Below are 22,686 nucleotides of genomic sequence, written 5' to 3'. Positions count from 1 at the left end.
CGTGTCCTGGGTCTTCCTCTGGGTCTCATCACGGTGGGACGTACCCAGAACACCTCACGCCTTGACACATAAGGAACTCAACCCTTCTCTGGCTCAAAACCAGGACTGATCTTTATCCCAGCTGTGAATTGTTCCAGCGAAAACTGTAGATCACTGGATGAGATGCGATCCTGAGGCCACCAAACTGGATCCCCTCAACACCTTGGCTACACCTAGATATTCTGTTCAACATGTCACCCAGATTTGATAACTAATTTATAGCTATGACTAGGCCTGTCACGATAGCAAATTTTGCTGAACGATTAATTGTCTCAAAAATTATTGCGATAAACGATAATATTGTTTGAAGACCTTTTTACACTGATTTAATGGAAATGACGTAATAATGCATGCGATTTCCTGCCAAAGATAGATACACTTTATTTTCAAAAGAACACTAAACACTGGAACTGATAAACAAAATAAACAAAACAACCAAAAACAAAAATAAAATGGATTCTCAGTCTCCATTAACAAAAAACACACTTGAAAAAAAACTAAACAACATAAAGCCAAAGTGGAAATAAATACTGCATTCAACCAAAAGAGTAAAGATTATGAAGTCTGTATATTATGTTGCCCTTCAGTAATAATTAGATTTAAATAGAGAAGATGGGCACATCGACTACCTGATGCAATAATTCACACTACATGATTTTTTGCTCCTAATTTTTCCCCTTATGACAATCTTAGAACGTTGGTCTTTCTAAGATTGTATGGTGTGTTATGGTAGATCGTCGTTCCCGCTCCGATCTAAATCAGGGGTTTTCCCCCGACTGGGAGCTTTAACTCAGCCTGTTGAATGTAACAGGTAGCCAATCAGAAAGCGTGGATTCTCCTCCGTGTTTTCTGAGGGGAAATTACAGAGGGGAATCCTAAACAGCTGACAGGCGCAACCCGAAGTCCAGCGAACATTGGAGATGATATGTGGAAACAACATTAATGTTTATTCAACATGCAAAGAATATAGACAGGACAAGAGGAGGAGTTGGAGCGAAATTGCTACCGCAGTTGATAAACCCGGTAACTTTTCAGCTGTTCTTCGTTAATGTGACATAAATAGGTTATAATGATTTTCATTCAGTCAGGACTGACACTAGCCACATGCATTGCAGGTAGATTGTAGTAAAGCATTGATTAATGCCTGATTTTAAAATTAGTTAACTGGACTTGTAGCCATTATTTTGTGCCCATTGTTGGACACCACACGGCAGGAACGAACCGATCGAACCGTTATATCGGCTAATGTGTGGTCTGTCAGGTTTTGAAAACAGGCCGACAATCGGCCGACAGCTCTAAGATCGTGTAGTGTGTGCTGGGCTTTACACTAAGGAAATGAGGAAGGGAGGGTCAGTGGAAAGCACCGGAGTTGAGCCGTTTTTCATTCAGTGTCATTAACAGAAAGAGAAAAAGGCCGGAAGAGACGATAATGCCGATAATTAAAATGATGTGGATAGTTTTAATTTATCGTACGATTAATTGATTTATAGTTTATCGCGACAGGCCTAGCTATGACTAATTTAAGTTTTTTTCTAGCTCTAGGGGCATTTGTTTTGAGTGTTCAAACAGGAAAACGGGTTGTGAAAGAGAGGGAAGACATGTGGCAAAAAGTCATCAGACCAGGACTCTAACTTGTGGGTTGTGCATTTTACCTCTGCCTTATAGTTTCTTTATAGTTATTTTCTAGTTAAAAATAACCTGTGGTGTTCAAAAAGTCATTCCTCAAGGGCCGATATGATAACCTGCATGTTTTAGTTCTGCTAAACAAGCCATTTGATCCAGGTGTGTTGAACCAGGAAGAGAACTAAAACATGCAGGATGCCCTTGAGGACTGACTAAACTAAACCTTTGTGCTAACCCGCTTCTCTTACTGAAGTTTAATTTCTGTTCAGTTGAAGAAAATTATGGCACATCCAAGTTTTGATTTGTTCCAGGCATTTGTTCAGTGCTTGATTGGGTTCATAGTCAGCTTGTGACACTGATGTAGATCTGTGTATTATCTGCATATGTGGCACTTGCAACTCACTGGTTGGGAAGCAATCACTGTCTAGTCTGAAGCTGACTTCTATCCAGCCAGTGTAGGGGATGGTTGTGTCATTTGCAGCAAACACTGTGAGTGTCTCATTATCTAACAGTTCTGACACCGGTCTGACAACTGTGTGGGGAAGGTGGTTCTGCCGCCAGTTTTCATTTACAATGCTGGACTGTGCCCCTGAATCCCACAATACTTTGACTGGATGGTTGTCCATAAAACAGTTAACAGTACAGCGGTTTCCCACCAGGCTTACTAACCTTGACTTGCGTTGAGGGGGTAGATAATGAACTTCAGTTACAGCTGATAAGGCAGCAACTGGTATTTCATTGGAGGATGGTGGTGGGCTTGACTGCTCATTATGGGACCGTGGATCCTGGACTACTGCTGGTCCCACCTCAGTAGCCCTTCCTCGTTTCCCATCAACGGTCTCGGTGCTCGGCATCCACGAGAGTAGTGGCCCTCCCGCCCACATTTGAAACAGTGCATACAGTTGTCTCCTTTTCCCTCTTCTCTGCACTTCTTACAGCCTTTTTGTCTTTGTTTTGGTGCCATGGTGTGGGAACTGGTTTCCATAGCAGCCACAAACATCTCTTTCATTTCTTTGCGAAGTTCTTCTATGATCTGCTGTGGGTCTGTTTTAGTCTCTTTATTTTTAACTGTTTTCACAGCCACTGTAATGGGGGATTCTTTGGGTTTCGGGTGGCTTTGAACAGATGTCAGGGCTGTCTGGCACGCTGTTTGGAGCTCTTGTACCTTGGGAATCTTGACTGCAGTGGACCTTCTTCGTTTCTCCAATCTTTAATTTTCTAGTTTTGAAGCTTCGTTAACTTTCTCAATCAGTTCTTCATCTGTTATGGTCATATTACTTAGGAAAGGCAGCAACTGATACTTAATGGAGTCACTGAGTAGCCCAGTTTCAATGGAGCGGAGAAACTTACGCTGAATTGTGGTTCTGCTGTACAGTTCATCGGTCTCCTCATTTGCTGCTTTCCAGAGAAGTTTTTCTTTGAGCTCGATAGCACGAAATACAAAATTTAGGGCAGTTTCTTTGGGTTCTTGGGAGATGTTGAGAAGCTGATGGTAAAGTTCAGTGGGGCTATCGACCCGGTAGTGTCCCTTTAGTATGGTGAGCAGTTTGCTAAGGGTTAACCCACGTTTTATCTCCAACATGTCTCTTAGGGGCATTCCTGGGCTGATGGCCCTAATTACTGCTTCAACTACTTCAACCTCGGAGTGTCCTTTTTCAATCCCATTTTCGATCTGGCGTACTAAACTGAGGTAGGACAGCTTATCCTTCTGCCCACTCTCTCCAATCTGCCCAGAGATTTTAAACTCCCTCCTCAATGTTACCTCCTGCAGAGCTTGTTTTGGCTCTGGTCGGGTTTTGAGTGGATAATCTGTTGCCTGGACTGAAGGGGTGCATGGAATAGTGTCCTCAAGGTCTATCTGTGACACAGACTTTTTAAATGAGGATTCCTCTTCGGACTGACACATTACTTTACTTAGTCTCTGGATATACGTGGTTGTTTCTTTATAAAACTGTTCCACTTGATCCCCTTCTTCACTTTTCTCTATCTCATCAAACATGTCCTCTGCCAATCTGATGAGTGTCCTTTTGGTTTTACTTTGAGGCTCTCCGCTGTCCAGGCCGGAACACTTCAGTCGCCTGCAGACGTCCACGAGATGCTCTCTTTCCAACTGCCACAAGGTTGCACTCACTCGATCGCGCAGAAGCTGTGCTGCTTCCATCTTTTTTTCTTTCTGGTTCGTCTCTTGTGAAGGAAGGTGGTTGGTGATGGTGTTGATTCACTAGCGCCACCTCCTGGCTGGCTCGCCAAAATATGTTACACAGCAGGAAATGATGGGCCGAGTCACTCCTCGTGCAGCATATTTATTCAGTTTAAACTGTAAAAAAGAAAATACAGCGGCTACAGTAGCGCTCCCAACATCCGCTGCAACCAGCTGTCCTCTCTGCAATGGCGGACTCCTACAGCCTGCCAGAGCGTCACCCGCTGTTGTATGTGGTACTGAGCGCCCTCCGATGGCGAAACCAAAACATTGTTAAATCTAATAAACATTAACTCTAATAAACATTGTTAACTCTAATAAATTCTAACGCTAGGCTGTGATAATCACCAAAAACAAAATGTGGGGGGGCTAGTTTCATGCCTCACTTTCCTAGTGCCACACATAGCTATGGTGACCAATCTTACTATTCCTTATAATGAGGAATTATGAGCTGGTGGGAGTATGTCGATATTAAATAAGACCTGCTCCAAGATGGAAACCAGCAAATGATTTTTATCCTTTCCAATGAAAACTTCTTTAAGACTCAAACCAGACAAGTGCTGCACGGGTGTATCATCGTCTTCAATAATGTGTTGAGGTCAGCTTTGTCCAGTCCAAGAGTACCAGCACTGTTTCTTCAACAGTCCATATTTAACATAAAGTCCTGTACTTCTCCAGCTAGTCGTGTGTTTGGGCATTTAGTGATACAGTTGACTGTACATTTATACTGAGGATTTTGATAAGAGTAAAGGGAAATGTTAAAAAACAGACTCAGCAGCACACGAGCAGAAACATGACAGGTCGACAGTGTTGACCAACATTTATTCAGAAAATAAAAGCAGCAAGGAGGAGACATATAAAAGTACAATCAGTTGAAATTAATAACAGCATTCTCACAAATATTTTTAATCATTTCAAACATAATCCGGTGGCTTACTGAAAACATCACTGACACTGATTTGACTGAGCCCTGGCTCTCAGTTGATTCAAGTTATTGATGGGAGATGTTTGGAGAATCAGAAGGACAGGTTGATGAGCAGAGCGCTGTTCTCTTTTTTATCCTCTGGACTCCACTTGATAAGAGGAGAGCTCAGATCAATTAGCTGGAAAAACAAAAGATTCAAATATTGTTAGCACATCTTCTAATCAAACAGTGAGTTGGCTGAATTTACAAGTACAAATAAGACAGCTTATTTAGACTTACTTTCTTTCAAAGCCAAGCTGACAGGTAAGTTACTTGATACTATTTTTACCTTTCAAAACTAAAAACAGCATTAGGCACTGAACCTTATGCCTTTGAGGAAACAGATGAATGTTTTCATGCCAAACATGTTGTATTAGTTAGACACTAACTGAGGCTCTGTAACTAGATGAACCAAAAACACAGAAAGTTCAAAGCATACCTGATACTTGAAACCAGAACCACTCCAAAGTAGTATGGGTTATATATAATGAAGTACTAAGGCTATGTTCATACAGCAGGTCTTGATGTTCAATTCCAATTTTTTTGTGTGTTCCATCATACTACAAATTTACCACAATCAGACTTCTGTGTGAACGGTTTATGACCCCAAAGCATCCCGCATGAGCAGAAGAACATCACACAACACACCATAATAATGGATGGAGGCATTCATATATTGATTTTGAAGTTTACTCAGCAATAGGACTCGACAAGATCTGAACACAAAAGAAGCTAATAAAAGTAGCACCAGCGTTTTGTGGAGTACTGACTGCAACTTCTGTAGAGATGGTTGTTTAGATGTGGAGTCAAACATCAATGAAATTCAACACCAGAAAACAGTAAATATAGGAGATGGTTAGGGGATCCTGCTGTATAACAAACAAGAAACAATCAGATGCAAATCTGATTTAGTTCCACATATGGAAGCAGCAGAAATCGAACTGTTGAAGGGCGCGAAATTGGGCGGATTGGAATTTCAGTCTGTCATAAAAAAGTCAGATATGGGTCACATTGAAGCGGGGGCGAGAAACCCCCCTGAAAAAACAAGTTTGAGTTGCATTTGCCTGTGGTGTTAGCTACCCTTCACTTTATAAATGAGATCTTTGAAATGCTGGTTGAATTCCATTTATAAGGAAATCCCAATTCACTCCTTGGAAATGTGCATTCCATGTTTTTTTATGGATTCAGGGTAGACTATTAGATCACTCATAATTAGGAATCATAAAATTTTAACATAAATATAAAATTTTATATATATATAGTATATATATATATATAATATATCACTAAAGAAAAAAAAAAACAAGCCCTAGAAAAATTTGAATTAGCTTTGTGAAACCTGCATCCATTCATCCTGACTAATTCCACTGGTCAACAGGCAAAAACTTGTCTGGGGTTTTTCAACCGTTTTAGGGTCATTTTGATGAGTTGAATCCAAAAATCACATTGGTTTTGCTCAATCAGGTCAACTTTCTGAGCTATGGAGCAACATGAGCATCAAATGCATGACTTGTTCTCTCATCTGGATCGGTTTCCTGAGAATCTGATCAATGAATGATAATGTCACAAAAATGTCATCAATTTAGTCAGAAGATCAGATTTCTCTAAATAAAATTAGAATAAAAACCTGAACTGATTGGGAAAAATGGATGTCACTTTTGGATTCAACGGTGCAAAATAATCCTGTTGAAAAAACATGGACAACTTCCAAAAATTATTTTTTGTAACCCGGTGTTGTTATTGAGATAATTATTGTGGAAGTAAAATATTGTGACTAATGACATTGAGCACTGCAGAAAGATTAAAGAAAATACCCTGCACATTTTCATCATTACCATTTCAGTTCATTATATTAACCAACTGAGGCAACTATTTGCCGTTAGCTTCTTCCAATTTCAAATTTCATGAAGGATTCAGTTGATGCACATTGAATTAACTCATGCATGACTGGTGCTGTACAAATCTAGTTGACCTAAAGGTGGACAATCAGAATCACTGAAGCTCAGTGAACCAAATGGTCAGACTGAACTGGGTTACCTGGGTGGTGGTGCAGCTCTTGCTGCTGGTGCGGATCAGGTCAGGTGTATTGGCCAGATCGATGAGGAGCTTCTCTTGGGGCTGAAGGCTCGGAGGAGGCAGATCCAGCAGGAGAACCTGAGGCGTTAAAACTCTCATGAGGTTTATTTACAAGGAGTAGATGGAGGACTGGAGCTCCATCCAGCCTTAGTGGAGGATTTTCAATCTTAAATGCTTTGAAAGGATTTCCAATGTTTCCAATCTTTTAAAACTCATTTACTAAAATAAGTAAAAATAACTGGTCTGTTAAAACAAGGACAGTGGTGACTGGGGTAACAATTCTTATTTTAACAGCAGATGCCATCATGGGCTTAAGGAAAGTCTTCAAGAGATCACATTTTTAACACTTCTTACAGTTCTTATAATTTCTGGAGCTAAACTAGTCGACACTGTCATGACAGAATTCCTGAAATCTAAAGGTAGAGGGCCTCTGTTTCCCTCTGAAATATTGAACTGTGTGTTTGATTCTGTTACAACAGCTCATCAGTTCTGTTTCCCAAACGTTTTAACCTAAGTTGTTTGTCGCCATAATTTCTGGAAAATTTGCCATTGTGACATGCCTAGAGAACAGTAATTTCACACAAGGCTGTATATTAGAAATCATTTTGGAACAGACTTGAATTACCCCTGGTTTTTTTGCTATAGATATGAATAGGCCTGTCGCGATAAACGATAAATCAATTAATCGTACAATAAATTAAAACTATCGACGTCATTTTAATTATCGGCATTATCGTCTCTTCCGGCCTTTTTCTCTTTCTGTTAATGACACTGAATGAAAAAGGCTCAACTCCGGTGCTCTCCACTGACCCCCCCTTCCTCATTTCCTTAGTGTAAAGCCCAGCGCACACGACAGGATCTTAGAACTGTCGGCCCATTTTCAAAACCTGACAGACCACACATTAGCCGACAGAAATCCTAGGTATAACTGTTCGATTGGGTTCGATCCTGCCGTGTGGTGTCCAACAATGAGGACGAAATAATGGCTACAAGTCCAGTGAACTAATTTTAAAACCAGGCATTAATCAATGCTTTACTACAATCTACCTGCAATGGATCTCACCAGAGGGGCCGCTTTTCATTGGCTGATGCTAATTTTACGTGGTCACGTGCGTGGCCGTCTCACAAACACACTTAGCTTCCCGTTAGCTAAGTACAGCATAAAGACAGAACTGATACAACTTCTACACCTTGAAGCCTGTCTGCTACACAGTCTTACGTTAGCTAAACAGATCAATATCCAATGTATCTGTATCTGACATACACTAAAGATTTTATTTTAGCAGAAAAGTCTTTGGACTAAACTGTTACTCGTGTTAGCCACTCTAGCACCAAGTACAGCTAGTCAATCAACCATCACTGTGTTCAGGGAAGCGCTGATTAATAACCGAGAAATAAATATCAAGCCTGGAAACTTGATATCGTAACGAACTGAATGTTATGTTTTTAACGTAATCTTTGCTCGTCTTTCAGGGCGCAGGCGGTTGCCACGGTAACAGGTGTGCTTAAACTACAAAGAGAGAGAGAGTAAAAAGGTAGGAGTGGTTTTGAGTTGATCACCTGTTCGGGTTATTTTATCTTTGTTTACCTTTGCTGTGGCGCATTACAGCCACTGTAGTTTCTAAACGTTGGACTAATTACCTCGTTCTTTTGTGAGTTTACGTCATTCACAACAAACATCACATAGAACAAATATATTTCATTAAATTTTAACAAACAAATGGCTTCTACCACGATAATTATGTGAAATTAAATTAATTATATCCCAACTTCAGAAGATTTGCCTTTACCTTTACAGAGCTCTTTGGTTCCTCCTATCAGTCTGTAGCTTCTCATATTTCAGTCAACAAACCAAATTTCAGATCTACCATAACTGACTGACAGCTGCTGGCCTCAGGTTTGCAACCAGCTTGTGACTGAGAAACCAGTAACCTGCTCCCAGATGATGACATGAACTTGTTAGTTCCTCTGTCCATTGTAGTAGCTGATATATTGTGAAAATCCGGTAGAAATGATGCACTAATCGAGTCATGTTTACATATAAACAACGCGCTGCTAGGCTTTGTTTGTGAGACTTGCGGTCACGTGGGTCGGTTGTGGGCAGAGCTTGGTAAGGTCCATGCATGTGGCTAGTGTCAGTCCTGACTGAATGAAAATCATTATAACCTATTTACGTCACGTTAACGAAGAACAGCTGAAAAGTTATCGGGTTTATCAACTGCGGTAGCAATTTCGCTCCAACTCCTCCCCTTGTCCTGTCTATATTCTTTGCATGTTTAATAAACATTAATGTTGTTTCCACATATCATCTCCAATGTCCGCTGGACTTGGGTTGCGCTGTGTCAGCTGTTTGGGATTCCCCTCTGTAATTTCCCCTCAGAAAACACGGAGGAGAATCCGTGCTTTCTGATTGGCTACCTGTTACATTCAACAGGCTGCTTAAAGCTCCCAGTCGGGGAAAACCCCTGATTTAGATCGGAGCGGCAACAACGATGATCTACCATAACACACCACACACTCTTAGAAAGACCAACGTTCTAAGATTGTTGTAAGGGGAAAAATAGGAGCAAAAAATCATGTAGTGTGAATTATTGCATCAGGTAGTCGATGTGCCCATCTTCTCTATTTAAATCTAATTATTACTGAAGGGCAACATAATATACAGACTTCATAGTCTGCACTCTTTTGGTTGAATGCCGTATTTATTTCCACTTTGGCTTTATGTTTAGTTTTTATTCAAGTGCGTTTTTTGTTAATGGAGACTGAGAATCCATTTTATTTTTGTTTTTGGTTGTTTTGTTTATTTTGTTTATCAGTTCCAGTGTTTAGTGTCCTTTTGAAAATAAACTGCATCTATCTTTGGCAACAAATCGCTTGCATTATTACGTCATTTCCATTAAATCAGTATGAAAAGGTCTTCAAACAATACTATCGTTTATCGCAATAATTTTTGAGACAATTAATCGTTCAGCAAAATTTGTTATCGTGACAGGCCTAGATATGAATCATAACTAGGGAAATTGAGGAGAAACAATAGCCTGTGACTTCGGGTTATAAACGAACCTCTTGGGTTGTGGCTGCGCTCTCCTCCGTCTCCTCCAGTTCCACCGGATTGGGAACCGTTTCGCTCACCGTTGACGCTCCAAGATCCGTATTTTGTGTTTGCTTTGTCTCTGGACTGATGGAAGGCAGGATGACGGGAGGCTCCTCCTCTTCCAGACAGAAAGCCTGGATGTCAGGGCAATGAACAGGCTCTTCCTCTTGTTTGCGTTTTGGAACCGGGCTACAGAAAAATACCACACAAACAGTACAGTGATTTTTTTTGGAGGACGGATTTTTTGGAGGATGAGGTAGCCATCTCCGCTCTCACATATTTCCAGCATCTCACCTACACCTCTGTTGTTTCTCTGCTGAACTCGGAGTGCGAGGGATGCTGGAGTCTGACCTAAATGGCGTCCTGAGTGTCCTGTTCTGATTGGAGGGGGGCTGGAAGGTGGAGGGTCTGCGCTTAACTGGGGTGGGTAGGGCAGAAGGGTGCCGTGCAGCCACCTGCTGAAGCTTACTGCTGCCAACAGAGGGCATCAGAGAGCCAGCTGACAGCTTCTGAGGACGACTGTGAGAGAAAAACTATTAAATATTAACTGAATAATAGTCAAACCAAAACCTGCACTCATATGTACATAACAGTCGGGGCTGATAGAAAAACTGCAGCAGGTAGCAAACTCCTATTTTTCATTCAGAAAATCTGATCACTCCAAGCAACTAAGGTAATTTAATTCTTCAAGAAAAGCAAAAAGAATTAGAATCAATAACTTTTAAAGGACGCATAGTATATAAAATAAACTTTTGTGAGCTTTACATCACGTTATAATGTTATTTCCTCATAACAAACATATCTGGAGCATTGCCTTGATTCCTTCATGTATGTTTGAGAAATCCTTTAATCTCCATGGCAACCACTCAGGGTGGCTTAATACGTGGCCTCACAAAGCTCCGCCTCCCGCTTCACAGAGTCCCGCCCCTCCCCACTCCGCCCCTCCAGACTAGCAGCAGCAGCCATTAGCAAACACCTGGTGGAACTGTGAGCCTGCTGCGCTTGTCATGTGGATGTCCTGATACGACTTTTTCATTTCCAATACAGAAATTATAGACAGATATTGTAACTTTCTCAGTTTCTCAGTTACTTAATACAACATCAGCAGAAATCTTTCTTGCTTACTCTAAGTAGTTTTGTATGCTGCTGAATTATGTACAGCATTTTTATAACAACATGAGGTAACATACTGTAGTTACATTATTGACACTATATTCTTGGAAAATACACCATACTGCCCCTTTGCAATCGTTAAATATGTAGAATCATTTCCAGCGTTTTCAGGCTTGGGTGGAATGTGAATTGTTTACTTGTAGTTGGGTTAGAAGTTGTACCTTTTCTCAAATTTTCTTGTTTATTTCATAACGATCAGGCCCCCAAAACTAAAGCAGCACACATTAATGAATGATGTCAGATTGATTTTTGTTTACAAGCCAGGCATGAAAATATCAGGACTCCCAAGAGTCATAATGGTGATTTAAAACATGGATGTGGTGTACCTGTCTGTGCTGCTGGTTGACAGCCGTTTTGGCTTCATCACCTTGGATACACCTGAGGAGGAAATTCCAGATTAATAATTACCTCACAATTTCCATAATCTGCCACATTTGTATATGAACAGAAAATTTTAGCAGAAGATGTAAAATCAGATTTCATAACTGATAAAACATCAGCCTGAAAGCTCAGCATGTGTTCTCACCTTCTGCATTGTCGGCCATGTTGGAGGTTGGATGAACCAATCCTCTGGGTTTAGATCTGGTCTTCACTCCGCTCTGCAGCCGGACTGAGCAGGTGGCGCCGACAGATCCGGTTCTCTTTGGGGGGGTTGGTTGGACTGGTGTGGACTCGGCTCTCTTTAACTGTGTGGACCTGGCAGCTTTAGCTTGCTCCGCATCAGGAGGCTTTTTGGCCTGAGTGGGCTGGGAGCGAAAGCCGGTTCTGGAAGAAAGTGGCTCTGCCGAGGCAGAGAGAGTGGACCGGCGAGGTCTGCTCAGACCCGGCTCCCTGCGGACGCTGCTGGGGGCGGGGCCAGAGGGGGCGTGCAGCGTGGAGTTGGTCACGCTTCGGTTTAAGGAGGAGTTCATTTTGCCTGGGTGGACACAGAACGGATCCACAGCAAATTCAGTTTTCATTAAAAAGTTTTGATTAAACTAACAGATTTTATCACTGCTGATGGGAGAGATGAGGCACTTTTTTTTCTTTAACCCATTAAAACCCATTCAGGTTAAAAACTTAGTTTTCAAAAGGAGCTTTGGCCAAAAGGCGGAAACAAAAACACAAAAAAATACACAGTTAAAAGATGGACTTTTAACTGTGTAAGCTATAAAAAAACAGAATCGACCTCAAGATTCTGTGAGATTAAAGCTTCTTTAAAGCTTTAACCTACCAAATCCAATTTCTCCCCCAGAACTAGAATAAAAATATACCAGTTTTCCTTCTACTTTTGGAATTTTTTTAATTTTACCCATCTTAAAACATGCTTACTGTAAAATAAAACAGAAAAAAATAAAAATAGAAACAGGTCCAGAAGAGTTCTAAAATCTCTTCCTGTTGTAAGAAAGAAGAAACAAAACTTCAAAAAGAATTCTTACATCCACTTCATTACAAAGTATTCAAGATATTTAGTTCTATGGTGAAAACAAAACCATTAACAATAGTTGTTAATTGTTAAAGTCTATAGATCAGACTTTTAATTTCTGGTTTTCGATTAGAGACAGGGTCAGAATGAAACCAGGCAGCAGCTACATTTCCTGGTGCTTTTCTTCAAACATCCAGTGAGAGCTTAGTATTTAGCGTACCTGTAGCCGGGGACTGAGATATGCTAGAGTTAAAGCTGGACAGTGAGGACGAGGATGAAGAGGTTTTCCTCCTGTCTGTGACCTTCCAGCCCTGAACAGGTGGAGCTTTAACGCCTGAGAGCTTTCTCAGTCCAGCATTCTGTCAGAAGAGAAACAAAAAAATGGTATTTACACAAAAGGTCAATGTAGATGGAAAAGACAAAGAAAAAAACAAACAAACAAACAAAGGCGTTGTAATCTTAAATGCAAAGTGTACATATGTATGAAAGGTTTTAGTTTTGGTTGCTCTGACTCTTTTTTTCAGCGCCTGGCCTTTTTTGAGTCTGTGTACTAAAGTTAACAATTAATCAATTACTAAATTAGTTGACAATTATTTTAATAACCAATTCTTCACAATTAATCGTTTCAACCTTAATTTCATTTCAGCATGTGCATTGATACAGTTTTTCTGACTAACAGAAACAACAATGGGAACAACAGTATTATGTTGGAATTATAATTACATCTTATCAAGCTGCAGCTTTTTTTTTTTTTTACTAATTGGGATTTAAAAAATGCATAAAACGCTTATCTGACAAGAAATTGGAGGCTTCTTCAATATGTTGTAATACAAACTGCAACAGGAGATCCTTCCTGCCCACTGCCATCACCATCTGCAATAAGTCTTTAATTAAATGAGTTTCAACAACATTAATTTCCAGTTGGGTGCAATAAAGTATTTTTGAATTTGAATAGGCAGTTCCTTTAAGCTTCATTAATCTTAGCGCCACACTGAGGAAATGTCAGTCGCAAGTGGGGAAGCGGGGAGGTTTTCATGCAAGACTGTCACTGACAAAAAACACGAGGTCAGTGTGACTGTAGCTGAGTTAATTTTATTTATTTATTTATTTTTCTTATGTACCTTCTCAAAACACATTTTTGTTGAATTGACATCATGTCTGTTGTCACTTTTGCACTGCGGCAGGCTATTTCTGTTTTATACGGCTTTTATTTTTGGTTTCTTCTGTAAATATTGTTCTGGGAGGATGGTTATTAGTGTTGCACAAAGCAAGGTTCTGTGACATAGCTGCAGCAGCCAGGCAGAAGCTGCCTACCTGAGATGCTGGTAAGATGTGTGCTAATGGACCTTACCAAGCTCCTCCCACTACCGACCCACGTGACCGCAAGTCTCACAAACAAAGCCTCGTTGTTTCTATGTAAGCATGACTGGATTAGTGCATCATATCTACCGGATTTTCACAATATATCAGCTACTACAATGGACAGAGGAACTAACAAGTTCATGTCATCATCTGGGAGCAGGTTACTGGTTTCTCAGTCACAAGCTGGTTGCAAACCTGAGGCCAGCAGCTGTCAGTCAGTTATGGTAGAGCTGAAATTTGGTTTGTTGACTGAAATATGAGAAGCTACAGACTGATAGGAGGAACCAAAGAGCTCTGTAAAGGTAAAGGCAAATCTTCTGAAGTTGGGATATAATTAATTTAATTTCACATAATTACCACGGTAGAAGCCATTTGTTTGTTAAAATTTAATGAAATATATTTGTTCTATTTGATGTTTGTTGTGAATGACGTAAACTCACAAACGAACGAGGTAATTAGTCCAACGTTTAGAAACTACAGTGGCTGTAATGCGCCACAGCAAAGGTAAACAAAGATAAAATAACCCGAACAGGTGATCAACTCAAAACCACTCGTACCTTTTTACTCTCTCTCTCTTTGTAGTTTAAGCACACCTGTTACCGTGGCAACCGCCTGCACCCCGCAAAACCAGCAAAGATTATGTTAAAAACATAACATTCAGTCCGTTACAATATCAAGTTTCCAGGCTTGATATTTATTTCTCGATTATTAATCAGTGCTTCCCTGAACACAACGATGGTTAATTGACTAGCTGTACTTGGTGCTAGAGTGGCTAACACATAGGCCTGTCACGATAGCAAATTTTGCTCAACGATTAATTGTCTCAAAAATTATTGCGATAAACGATAATATTGTTTGAAGACCTTTTTACACTGATTTAATGGAAATGACATAATAATCCATGCGATTTCCTGTCAAAGATAGATACACTTTATTTTCAAAAGAACACTTAACACTTGAGCTGATAAACAAAATAAACAAAACAACCAAAAATAAAATGGATTCTCAGTCTCCATTAACAAAAAACTCACTTGAAAAAAAAACTAAACAACATAAAGCCAAAGTGGAAATAAATACTGCATTCAACCAAAAGAGTAAAGATTATGAAGTCTGTATACTATGTTGCCCTTCAGTAATAATTAGATTTAAATAGAGAAGATGGGCACATCGACTACCTGATGCAATAATTCACACTACATGATTTTTTGCTCCTATTTTTCCCCTTACAACAATCTTAGAACATTGGTCTTTCTAAGAGTGTGTGGTGTGTTATGGTAGATCATCGTTGCCACTCCGATCTAAATCAGGGGTTTTCCCCGACTGGGAGCTTTACTGCAGCCTGTTGAATGTAACAGGCAGCCAATCAGAAAGCCTGGATTCTCCTCCTGTTTTCTGAGGGGAAATTACGGAGGGGAATCCCAAACAGCTGACACAGCGCAACCCGAAGTCCAGCGGACATTGGAGATGATATGTGGAAACAACATTAATGTTTATTCAACATGCAAAGAATATAGAAATGACAAGAGGAGGAGTTGGAGCAAAATTGCTACCGCAGTTCATAAACCCGGTAACTTTTCAGCTGTTCTTCGTTAACGTGACGTAAACAGGTTATAATGATTTTCATTCAGTCAGGACTTTACGCTGACACTAGCCACATGCATTGCAGGTAGATTGTAGTAAAGCATTGATTAATGCCTGGTTTTAAAATTAGTTAACTGAACTTGTAGCCATTATTTTGTGCCCATTGTTGGACACCACACGGCAGGAACGAACCGATCGAACCGTTATACCTAGGATTTCTGTCGGGTAATGTGTGATCTGTCAGGTTTTGAAAATGGGCCGACAATCGGCCGACAGCTCGTGTGCTGGGCTTTACACCAAGTAAAATGAGGAAGGGGGGGTCAGTGGAGAGCACCGGAGTTGAGCCTTTTTTCATTCGGTGTCATCAACAGAAAGAGAAAAAGGCCGGAAGAGACGATAATGCCGATAATTAAAATAACGTCGATAGTTTTAATTTATCGTACGATTAATTGATTTATCGTTTATCGCGACAGGCCTACTAACACGAGTAACAGTTTAGTCCAAAGCCTTTTCTGCTCAAATAAAATCTTTAGTGTATGTCAGATACAGACACATTGGATATTGATCTGTTTAGCTAAGGTAAGACTGTGTAGCAGACAGGCTTCAAGGTGTAGAAGTTGTATCAGTTCTGCCTTTATGCTGTACTTAGCTAAGGAGAAGCGTGTGTTTGTGAGACGGCACGTTGTAGCCGTGCTACTACATAGAATGGGCATCAGCCAATGAAAAGCGGCCCCTGTGGTAAGGTCCATGCTACCTCTTACTCTCAATAATGTTTATAACATTAAAAATAGTTCTCACAGTTTTTGTGCTGCATAAAAATATAATGTTAACTGTCTAAGTGTTTTAAAAACTTTGAGTTTGGTTAAAATTAAACTGTTACTCTTATAAAGTTTGTCTGAAGTTTTCCCTGCAAAATGTGTTTGGGCCAGGGATCTGACTGACTGTGTGTACCATACCAGATGGTTGAGTGTGTCCCACACTGTGTCTTATAGGAATAAACAGATGCTGATCCTGATTCCAGTGTTGATCCTTTTTACAACTGTTACACGACCCCGCCGGATCGTTAAAAACTTGTGGGATGCAAAGACAGCAGGAGCGTTGGGTCATGTGTTACCTTAGAGGGTGGGACCAGTGAGCGTTTCCCCAGCAGACTGGAGTTGAAGGAGCAGTCGCTGGTATCAGACGCCATGCTCACCGAGTCAGACAGCAGATCTTCTGATGACCCTGCCTTGTTTCTGAGACGACAGGATGGGCTCCGCTTCAAAACTCCTGCAGTCTAAAAATAAAAAAAATAAAAGCATAAAATTCTCACATGTCAACATCGTTCTTTTTTTGATCACTCTTAAACTGCTGCAAGACTAATAGAAAAGCCACTCACTCTGCTGGGTGGCTGGAGTCTGGTTTTCTCTGCTCCGCTGCTGCTGGCTGAACGGGAACCTGCAGGGGCCACTGGTTTACTTGGCAGTGCTGTGGCGGCCCCCAGCGCCGTCTTCCCTAGCAGCGCTGGTCTCGCCTGAGGTCTGGCTCCGACCATGGGGCTAGAAGTAACGAGTCTGGCAGCAGGGCGGCTGGACGAAGCCCTGCTGGAGCTGCTCCCTCTCAGCAGGTGGTGCTGGACGGCCGGTGGCAGCTGCCGCAGGGGACTGTCCTGTACGCAGAACGTCTGACGTTTGATGGGGCTGAGGCTGCTGGCAGTGTGATCCAGCAGTCCTAGTTTCACTTCAGTGTCCTGAATGAATTCCTCCGTCGTCGCCATGCTGTTCATGTCAACATCAGAGGCTGTGTGGGTTGTGTTGGTGTTCTGGACGTGTGGTTCTCTGCACTGCAGCTGGCTGGCGAGTCTGTGGGCTTCCTCACACACAGCTTCCAGCTGATCAGCAGTCAGTGGGGTCCAGACCGCCTGCACGTCTCCGCCACCTTCCTCAGGCTGGGAGGATACGTCAGTAGAAACACACTGCTTTGTGTGGCCCACAAACACCTCATCATCATCTTCTTCTTCTCCTTTTGAGCTGTCAACGACAAATATTTCACAAACACAGCTGTGATGAAGTGAAGCATGATGACAAAATTACACATGAATGTAATATTTAATGAACTAACACACAAAATAAAGGGAGCACAACAGTTTTCTTTTAGAAATGTGTTCTTTAGAAGGGATCAATAGCATAACCTGAAGGGGGTTTAAAGTTGTAGCATTAACTTTTACAAAATATGTTTTTTACACATTTGTTAAAATTGTTGTCATGTTGTGACAGCATAATGTTAGGTTAGGTTAAACTTTATTAATCCCATAGGGAAATTGAGGTTATCTGTTGCTCACACATTAATTCACATCCACCAGCATTAAAATCGTACAGCTGGAGACATCCATAAAAGATACAAGAATATAATAAATAAATACATTACCACTAAAAAGAGGTCTAGTAAAAGTGCCTAAATATGTTAAAATACTAGTTACCCCGTCTCTTTCCCTTTCCCCTCCCACAGATAGCAGCATTATAAAGCCTAATGGCCCGTGGGACAAAGGAGTTTTTAATCCTCTCAGTTGAACAACCCAGTGAGAGGAACCTGTCACTGAAGGAGCTCCTCTGGTTGGAGAAAACCGTGTACAGAGGATGGCTGGTGTTCTCCAGGACTAGACTGAGTTTAGACAGTGTCCTCTGTTCCACCACCGTCTCCACAGACTCCAGGCTCACACCGACCACGGAGCCAGTGCTGCAGATGAGGCGGTTTGGTCTCTGTGTGTCTCTCTTCCTTGCATTGCCCCCCCAACAAACGATTGCATAGAATATAACAGTAGACACAATGGACTTTTAAAACATGTACAGGAGCTTAGAGCACACATTGAAGGAGGCCAATCTCCTCAAAAAGTACATTCTACTCTGTGCTTTCTTGTACACATTATCTATATTGGAGAACCAGTTCAGCTTATTGTCTAGTTGTAGGCCCAAGTATTTGTATGTGCTGACCACCTCCACCTCTATACCATCGATGGTAATAGGCTGAGGAAAGAGGGGCACCCTACGGAAGTCAAGAACCATCTCTTTTGTTTTAGAAATGTTCAGTTCGAGTTTATTCCTGTGGCACCAGGCCCCAAAATCCTTCACCAGGCTCCTGTACTCCCCCTCTTCACCCTCCTTTATACACGCCACAATGGCAGTATCGTCCGAAACTTTTTGCATGTGGCATGTAACTGAGTTGTATTTAAAGTCAGAGGTATAGAGGGTGAAAAGGAGGGGCGAAAGAACCGTGTCTTGTGGAGTATCTGTGTTGCTGGTCAGAGTGGTGGACCTACAGCTCGCCATCCTGACAAACTGTGATGTGAAACAGATAATCTGTGAAAAGATCGATCTCCTCCACCTCCTCCCTGAGTCACTCCTGACCAAAAACAACCAATCAGAGCCAAGGGGAGGGTCTTTGTGCTGTCAATCATCCTCATGTACTTGCTGCTAAATGTGCTAATGGCAGAAATACCATGTACTGTTCCAGGAAAAACGCTTGCTAACTAGCCTTAGCATTCACTACAGGCTAGCTGCAGAGTAGTAGAAAGAAAATCTCGCATGACATTGTGACTGACAGCGCAAAGACCTGCCTTCTTTATGTGATTGGTTGTTTGTAATTAGCACTGGGAGAAGGCAGAGCCATACTGTCATGATATAGTGACATTTTTAACAAATGAGTAAAAAAAATAAATAAATTCTATAAAAGTTACATCTTTAAAAGAAGTTTTTACCCAAATATTAACAGAGTTATGCATTTGAGGATTTGTGGTTAGTTTTCATCCTGGGTGAATGCAATCAAAATTCACAATAAATTCAAACCTTTGACTTTTACTAAAGACCAGCGGAGCTATATATTGATAATAATAAATAGTTACATTATGTTTGAAAGTGCCTTTTAGGCCTCTCAAGTTTAAAACAAACTGGAATAAAAGTACAATAAGGATGATTAAAAAATGCACATCAGTGAAAGCTAAGAAAAATAGACTAGGCTAAAACGGTGTTTTCAGAGTAGATTAAAACAGAACATCCAACAGAGGTTGGAGGGTGGAGTTGGGTTTGGTGGACAGGTAGAGCTGGGTGTCATCTGCGTAGCAACAGAAGTCGACACCAAATGTACCAAAGTTGTGACCCAGAGGTAGACAATAAAACATAGTGAATACCAAGACTCAGTGAATGGCTGGGAGTGAAAAGACTGAAATTGAATGAACTGAGTGCAGCCAGAAAAGTAAGATTTGACCCAGTCTAAAGGAGTATCTGTTGTAATTTTTATCAGAGCAGTTTTGGTGCTGCGATGGAGGCAGAAACCAGATTAAAACTCTTTATATAAGCTAGAATTTGCTTAGTGTAAATGCAATTGACTGACAAGAATTTTATTTTTTTCTAAACCAAGGTGAAAGTATATACTGAATAATAACTCCACTTTGAAAAAGGAACAACTGACACGAGACATCCTAAGCCTATAATTATGATAGTCATGCCAATGATGAGTGCATGACAATTTCTTACTGGAACTTCACATTATTAGTCCACATCTGTTTAGCTATGCACAGCATTTCAAAAGAAATGATGAATACTAAGACTATTTATCATATGAAAATTACTGCAAAAACGATTACCCAATTTATCAAACAAACCAAACTATTTCCTTAACGACTGAACATTCTTACAGAGCTGTCATAGAAGATACAGATTACTAAAATCTATAACCAGGAAAGTGAATGAGAGAATTTATTATTATCAAATAAATAAATGTACTTTATACTGAGGAGCTGTTGACAACTACTGGGAACTGATTTGTTGCAGTCAAATTCAACCTGAGAAATACAACTTCTGCTAATGAAAGATTTGAGGGTTTAGAAATAAAAGCTCTCACCTGACAGGCGACAGGGACACGTTGAAGTCAAACTTTTCATCTTGCAAAAAGCACAGATCTGTTCAGAAGGGACAGCATGGTGAAAACAGCGAAGGAAAACGCATCAAGAGCAAAAAGCAGCAGCTGACTTACTGCGAGCTCCGCGGTTCATCTCGTGTGCTGCGGATTGACCCAGTTCAGATCTGCAGTGTTACACGAAACTCTGACATTAGACTGGCATGACAAAACTTAAAAAGAACACTAACGGGTAGTTTAAACACGAATACTAAACACAGTTATTACATTAATGACACCAAGTGTCTTGTTTTCCTTTACCTCCAAGCGAATTGTACGTTAGCGTGCTAGCTCGTTTCCAGACATTATCAAGTAGTAACCGATATAAACAGTAACACGGACCTTTTCACGTCATTTTAGTCGACCGCAACACCCCATGGAAATGACATACCACCCGTTTGTTATCAACGTAAATCATACAAACCGTAAATTCCTCTTAAATGGTTTCTGTCCTGATTTAAACTTCCACTCAACACACCGAACAAATAATTCAAATCTCTTTCACTCTGTTCATGTGACAAAGAACGCTTCTGCTATTGGCTGAAAAGTTATGTGACGAAGAACTGAGCGGAATTGTGGGTTTGTAGTCCTGTTATTTAACCACAGGCGAACTACAAGCCTAATAATATATAACTAGGTTCGAAACAGCAGGGATTTGTCTCCCTTCTGTTTAGACTGTATTAATTATATTAACACAACTTGACGTCGTGAATTAATTCTTAATTTTTACTCTGTTGTATGTATTGTAGGGTTAATAAAAACGCACAACGGATACCACCATATGGCAGCGTAGTTTAAAATGTAGCAAAATTATTCTCAGCTAAAAGGAACCTTAAAGGTCAAACCACTCAGAATCACAGAAACAGGTGATGTTTCTATACATAACATCATGTCTTAGCTTCCAGGATGGCGATATATACAGTATCAGTAACCAGCTGTGTCATGTTAAACCCTTTATAGTAAAAAATATTTAAACCTTCAAGAAGTATTACTAATGTTTTCAGCTTTTCCTTCTAAGTAAACTTTTATTTCTTTTTCTTTTAAATAAAAATAAATGTCTTGCACATGTTATTATAAAAAATATACATCAGCAACTTTTTTCATAGTGTAGTGATGAATAGGTCATATCATACTATACATAATAGTATGATATGATACTAATATCATACTATTATGATATTAGTATCATAATAATGATACTATTATCATTATTATTACTTTTATCATAAAGACTAACTGGAGACAATGGAATTACAACTAGTTGAAAAAGAGACCCTCAAAGTAAAGCTTTTTACCTTCCAACTTATCTGCTATCTCAATTATGTTTCAGAAAATAACATTGTTTATTATCCATCCACCCACCCACCCATTTTCTTCCGCTTTATCCGGGGTCGGGTCGCTGGGGTAGCAGCTTCAGAAGGGAGGCCCAGACTTCCCTCCCCCCAGCCACTTGTTCCAGCTCCTACAGGGGAATCCCAAGGCATTCCCAGGCCAGCCAAGAAACATAGTCCCTCCAGCGTGTCCTGGGTCTTCCTCTGGGCCTCCTCCCGGTGGGACGTGCCCGGAACACCTCACCAGGGAGGCGTCCAGGAGGCATCCTGACCAGATGCCCGAGCCACCTCAACTGGCTCCTCTCGATGTGAAGGAGCAACGGCTCTACTCTGAGTCCCTCCCGGATAACTGAGCTTCTCTCCCCATCTCTAAGGGAGAGCCCAGCCACCCTACAAAGAAAACCCATTTCGGCCGCTTGTATCCGCTTGTTTATTACTTTCTTATTATTAACTGACAATTGAATGAAATAGCAAACATTATCTCCTGCCCCTATTTCAATATTCTGAAGGAAATAATTAGCAAATCAAATTATTGTATTTTGATTTGCAAATGAAGCATACTTTGCATCACTGCTCTGCTTATGGTGATGTAACGCTTGGATACAGCTGCCTATTGCATATGTAAATCAAATGCCTGCATTTGAAATGACCGTGGGAATTTCTTCCATGAAGCTCTTTATTAGCTAATTTTGAACTGATCTGAAATTGGCTTGTAGACTCTGCAGAGTCTCTGCAGACCATGTGACTGGGCATCTATTGAACAGGAGCTGTGATTTTTCATGCCATTAGTTTTCATGGCTGAGTTGCTGTTGTTTCCCATGTCTTCATCTTATTATGACACCACTAACTGTTCAGGTGACTGTGAGATATTTAGCTGGCTGTAAATGACGTGACAGGACTTATTGAAGA

At 40.7% G+C, this 22,686-nt stretch overlaps 1 protein-coding gene across 4 annotated transcripts; it reads right to left on the bottom strand.

Annotated features, from left to right (window-relative positions):
• Positions 1-4,652: 4,652 nt before the first annotated feature.
• gtse1 (G-2 and S-phase expressed 1) lies at positions 4,653-20,961 on the bottom strand. Of its 4 annotated transcripts, none has more exons than XM_032547900.1 (12): positions 20,871-20,961; positions 20,525-20,574; positions 20,393-20,450; positions 16,896-17,526; positions 16,632-16,793; positions 12,795-12,933; positions 11,696-12,085; positions 11,496-11,547; positions 10,291-10,515; positions 9,966-10,185; positions 6,864-6,980; positions 4,653-4,965 (listed from the first exon to the last, which is right to left on the bottom strand). In XM_032547900.1, the coding sequence occupies exons 2-12, from the start codon at positions 20,541-20,543 to the stop codon at positions 4,879-4,881; spliced, it is 2,100 nt and encodes a 699-aa protein (XP_032403791.1). In that variant the 5' UTR covers positions 20,544-20,574; positions 20,871-20,961; the 3' UTR covers positions 4,653-4,878. The 4 variants fall into 4 exon arrangements, with proteins under 4 accessions (XP_032403791.1, XP_032403809.1, XP_032403800.1 ...); XM_032547918.1 differs by having other exon boundaries at positions 10,297-10,515; XM_032547909.1 differs by lacking the exon at positions 20,871-20,961 and adding an exon at positions 20,708-20,856.
• Positions 20,962-22,686: the final 1,725 nt, after the last annotated feature.

The sequence above is a fragment of the Xiphophorus hellerii genome, chromosome 2 (genome assembly GCF_003331165.1).
Source record: "Xiphophorus hellerii strain 12219 chromosome 2, Xiphophorus_hellerii-4.1, whole genome shotgun sequence".
NCBI lineage: Eukaryota > Metazoa > Chordata > Actinopteri > Cyprinodontiformes > Poeciliidae > Xiphophorus > Xiphophorus hellerii.
Note: the sequence above shows the minus strand (reverse complement) of the source record. Positions and strands in the feature narration are given on the sequence as shown.

Bases quoted from the DNA above. Each gene is read 5' to 3' on its own strand.
- gtse1 (XM_032547900.1), bottom strand. The intron at 11,548-11,695 runs GTGAGAACACAT...TTTCCTCCTCAG, and splicing joins CATGGCCGACAATGCAGAAG to GTGTATCCAAGGTGATGAAG. The intron at 6,981-9,965 runs GTTCGTTTATAA...TTAACGCCTCAG, and splicing joins GCGCAGCCACAACCCAAGAG to GTTCTCCTGCTGGATCTGCC.